At 37.8% G+C, this 5,000-nt stretch overlaps 1 protein-coding gene and 1 long non-coding RNA gene across 3 annotated transcripts in view; one reads left to right on the top strand and one right to left on the bottom strand.

The window, feature by feature from the left end:
- LOC149035305 (uncharacterized) overlaps nucleotides 1-5,000 on the top strand; it is a 40,730-nt gene that overhangs the window by 21,227 nt on the left and 14,503 nt on the right. The window lies entirely within an intron of this gene.
- LOC149035307 (uncharacterized) lies at nucleotides 1,327-2,433 on the bottom strand. The gene has a single exon (XM_089192500.1). The coding sequence runs from the start codon at nucleotides 2,431-2,433 to the stop codon at nucleotides 1,327-1,329; it is 1,107 nt and encodes a 368-aa protein (XP_089048626.1).

Raw genomic sequence — 5,000 nt, 5'->3', positions numbered from 1 at the left:
TCCACATACAGGTTCAATGGCAATTTTCGGCACCCAATTTTTTCTGTAGGCCACATTACAGGCAGAGGCAATTGTTACGCAATGCACCATAGGGTTGAAACCACAAATTTCATGGAACTGGGACTGAAACTTCATACACTCCTGTTTCAACAGCCTTACATCGGATTGACAGTATGTCAACAGTTTGTGCTGGAAATTAAAAATGTACCTTTCAGAGACTTTCTCGTTGTACCATTTGTCGAATTCTTCTTTTCTTTGAGGGGACATCCCATTGGGGTCGTAGTAGGATTTGTCTGGCATGTACCCCTCGTAGATCTGGTTTTGTTGAGTGTTGAAGAAATGTGGGAAGAAGCCTTTCTTCATTTCATTTAGACCAAATGTTTTAGGGAAGTTGGACAATGCCACAGGGAAAAAGTTCATGGAGTCAATGAACTTGATGTTGGGTAATTCCAAACTGAGGATCTTGGCACCATTCACGATTTGATTTAGATTGGTAGCATGCGGTTTGTAAAATTCATCAAGGATAAAGTAACCATCGTAGCCTTTGAAGTTATGTGCCACTATGATGACTTTCTCCACGTCTTCTTGGCTAGCTAACGAGTGAACCCATTGTATGAAATCAGGTACACAGTCTTTACCTTTAGGTAGATTGCGTGTCGTTTTGATCTGTTTCTGGGCACACAAGGTTTGTCTAGGCATGATTAAATTAAAGGCTTTAGCTATTTCTAGATTGAGGTAAAAAGCATTTTCACGTCCAGATCTGTATGCTCCGTCGATCCCACCATTGTCGATCTTCAACCTGCATGTACCACTCACGTTTTCCCATGAAAATTCTGGCCATTTCTAATGCTTTTTCTCTGAAAGCAAAGTTTAATCGTTGGATATAATACCACTTGCTTTGATGGGTAATTTGCTGTGCAGTCTGTAAGTGAGTAAAGCAATCATTCTATTCCAAAAATCCACACCGTCTCTTGAAGCTGATAGACCTTTCTCTTTTCTTCCCATTTCATACTTCATCTTATTGCCTTGGATCCAATACTCTTTATCAGAAATTAAATTACCGTGGTGATCTTTTACACCATTCATACTAAGATTTAATCTGCACATGAAATCTAAGTCTACTAAGCTTCGGTAATCATTGTGAACATTTGAAGATGAGGCAGATGGGAATGAAATGCTCGACAAGGCCACTTCCCATTCTCTTCCCGGTAAAGAGATCTTGAGAAGTTTGGCTTTGAATCTACCTGGAGTGTTATCTCTGTAGATAGTGTCATATCCATTACTAGGAAGCGTGAGATAAAACGTGTCCTGGTTACCCTGCATGACTCATAAATCGACTATTTCCTTTGCGTCTACCCAACTGTCGTATTTGGAAGGCCAACCTTTCCAACTGACCAAAGCTTTCCCGTCTTTTCTCTTTAATACTTTTTGGATCCGGAAAAACGTGTCTTTATCACCCATATCGACTTTCTGTAACTCTTCCTCGTAAAATGCACCTTTGACAGGTGTTCCATCATATTCTTTGATCTTGTAAGACGGTACGTAGGTATTTAATACTCTATCTACTACGAACATTTCTTCTGTCCAGCCTGTTAAATACCCTTTCTTAAAGGTTCTACAAACCTTGCTCAACATGACTCTATGCCCCGCTTTTAAGGTAGGCTTTCTACTTTTACGGGATGTACCGAACAATTTTTTACTGTACAATTTCTTCCACACTTTTCCATTGTTATACATGGTGACGTTCTTAGGTGCTACACCTGTAGCATTGTGTACAGACGTGTTATAACCTTTGACTAAATCTGGTAAAAAATCCAGATACTTAAGAGTAGCATTGGTTGTTAAAGCTCGGTACAATCTCTGTTTGAGGGTTTTGTTAAATCTTTCTACCACAGAAGCTTTTGTATCATTTTTGAGTATTAAAATGAGTGATCTTTTGCTGCTTGAGATATTCTTGGAACAATTTGTTGTAAATTCGCTTCCTTTATCGGTTTGTAGACGTAAGGGCTTTCTCCCTTCTTTCAAAATAGACTCAAAAGCGCGTTTTTGTTCTGCACCTGTTTTGTTCTTCATAGGAACCACCCATGCGTATTTACTTAAAACATCTACAACGGTTGAGAGATATTTTACTCCTTTGTTGTATCTACTGAGATTTTTTATATCTGCTAAATCAGCTGCCCATTGATGATCTATACTGTTAGCTACGGTTGGATTCCTTGTATAACATACTCGTACCAGTTTATGCAGAGAGTAAATTGAATTCTTCCGCATGATACTCTTGAGTTTTTTGACTGGTACACCTGTGGATTTGTGTAACCTTTCCAAGCCACCATAACTACCTGGATTCGGAAAGTCGTAATACGTCTTCAATACCATCCGCTCCAACTTTTTTTCTTTATCCAATTTTCTTTTCTTTCTCTTGTTCATTCCCATGACTTTTTTTTCTCACAGTAAAATTTTAGTGCAACATCTCACCAACTCAATTAAAGCCACCCTCATTAACTCTTTGAATGATGGTACTTTATCGGGATGGGTATTAAATATCCATTCTTAATGTTCTTCGTAATCTCTTCCTCTCAGTTGTTCTCTCATTCCCTCCATATGTACAATGAATATACCAAAATTCCATTCTCTGGTAGGATCATTGATCATATGATCAAATAATAAATCCGCATTTTCTTTGGTTTTCACCTTTTCTAAATCTTCTCAAGGAATAAGCAAATCTCAACCATTCAATTTGTTTTGATAAATACATCGCCATAACCACTCTTTTCCTATCCGTTCCATCTCATAATCTGGCCGGAAAGTATCATAGCAAAGCTATTTATATAAATCGAAAACACATTCAAAAATTTTTTCATTCTTTCCCATGTGTTATCCCGAAATAATGAACGTCAATACTGTCGCCAACCAGACCGATTTCTTTAAACGGGAACGACAAAATTTCAAAGAGGAAGTATCCAATCATTATAGGAAAAAATTCTGTGTGATAGCTATCTTGAAAACCGTTCATACATACATACTTACATACACACTTTATTGATGCTCCCTAAGTGGGCTTTTCAGCTCAATAGAATAAAAAAAAAAAATATACAGATATATAAATTAATTGAGAATGTAAATACAATAATATTATAATTACAAAATATATATCAATAATATAATATATCAACTTAATAAAACATTTGCAAGATGACGTCTAAAATTCCTGGGGCATTTTAAGGACTTAATGTTATCATTCAAGGAGTTCCAGAGTTTGGCTCCTCTGAAAGCAAAGGAGCGCTGCCCTGTTGACAGGCGACATAAAGGTATATCCAAAGCACCAGATGATCGAGTTTGTCTATTATGGACTTGAGAACGTGATTTAAACATATCAGCAAGATAGTCTGGAACAAGCTTGTTAATACATTTGTGCATCATAGTAGCGTCATTTAGAATGAGTTTCTCTCTAATAGGAAGCCATTTCAACAATCGCAACCCATCCGAAATATGGTCATACTTTCTTAGTCCCAGAATAATTCGCCCAGCAAAGTTTTGGACTTTTTGTAACTTGTCAATATTGCTACTGCTGGTATTACTCCAGACAGTTGAACAATATTGGAGTTTACTAAAGACAAATGAATTTATTACTAACAGAAGTGTTTTCCTATCCAGGAGGTGCTTGATTCTGTTAATTTGGTACAATTTAAAAAGGCATTTAGAGGCAATCTCAGTGATATGTTGGTTATAACTGAGGTGTGTGTCGAGAAGAACACCCAAGTCCTTAACGACAGGCACAGGTGTTATTTCTTTGTCAAAAAGTGTTATACTGAATGATGACAGTTTCTTTAAAAGTTGTGGTAATCCAACAGCTAGAACCTTAGTTTTGTCCGGATTAATCAAAAGAGAGTTTTTACAGCACCACTGAGATATTCTCATAAGATCTTCGTTTAAGGCGAGGATGGACGTGGGTAATTCGGCAGGTGAAAAGGACAAATACAATTTACAATCATCAACATAGGAGGCAGATAGACAACGTTTAGGAACAGAAAGGAGGTCGTTAACATAGATTGTAAACAAAACCGGACCTAAAATAGAGCCTTGCGGAACTCCGAACTCAAGTGGGAGTACTTTAGAAACTGCGTCACCGATTCGAACGCACTGTTGTCGGTTAGAAAGGTAACTCTGAAACCAATTCAACGCACCCTGGGAAAAATCGAGATTTTGTAGCTTGGATAACAAGATGTCGTGTCGAATACTATCAAATGCTTTAGACATATCTAATAAAACCATGATGGAAACTTTCTTGTTATCCATAGCCTGGAGCAACTGATCTGTAACGTACAACAGAGCGGTTTCTGTCGAGTGAAGCTTTCTATTTCCGCTCTGATGTGCTGCCAGTTTATTATTTCTAATTAGATGCTCCATAAGTTGTCCATGTACCAACCTTTCAGTGACTTTTGAGACTATTGGTAATAATGAGATGGGGCGATAGTTGTTAGGGACATCTGGATTACCGCATTTGAGAATAGGTGTAACCTCTGCTGTTTTCCATGCACGTGCAAATGTGTTGGTAATAAAGGAGTTATTCACAATGTGGGTAATTGTTGTTAGCGTACTGGGTAAACTGTCTTTAAGAATTCTAGAAGATATCTTGTCCATTCCAGGAGCTTTGTTAGATGGTAGGCTTCTAATCACCCTTTCTACCTGATTTTCCGTGACTTGATGGAGAACGAATAATTCGGGGCTAACGTTGGTGGATATGTGTAAAGGAGTCGGCACATCCAAATTTACATTAAGTCCATAATGTAAAGATAAGTCCCTGGCTTTTTGAGCAGTAATACTGCCGACGGAAATGAAAAAATCATTTAATTCGTTAGCTAACCCAGTGGGATCCTCAGAAGCCATAAAATTATCTTGTTGTTTACGTGGTAGACTCCGGTTAATGATTTTCCAAATTGAGTCAGAATTTCCATTGCTATCCAGGATCTGAGTCCTGACGTGAACTTTTTCGGCCACAC

Source organism: Pocillopora damicornis, chromosome 13 (assembly GCF_964200805.1).
Source record: "Pocillopora damicornis chromosome 13, jaPocDami1.2, whole genome shotgun sequence".
Classification (NCBI taxonomy): domain Eukaryota; kingdom Metazoa; phylum Cnidaria; class Anthozoa; order Scleractinia; family Pocilloporidae; genus Pocillopora; species Pocillopora damicornis.
This window is presented reverse-complemented; position numbering and strand designations above follow the sequence as displayed.

Coding starts and splice junctions, on each gene's coding strand:
- LOC149035307 (XM_089192500.1), bottom strand. CDS start 2,433: ATGGGAATGAACAAGAGAAAGAAAAGAAAATTGGATAAAGAAAAAAAG.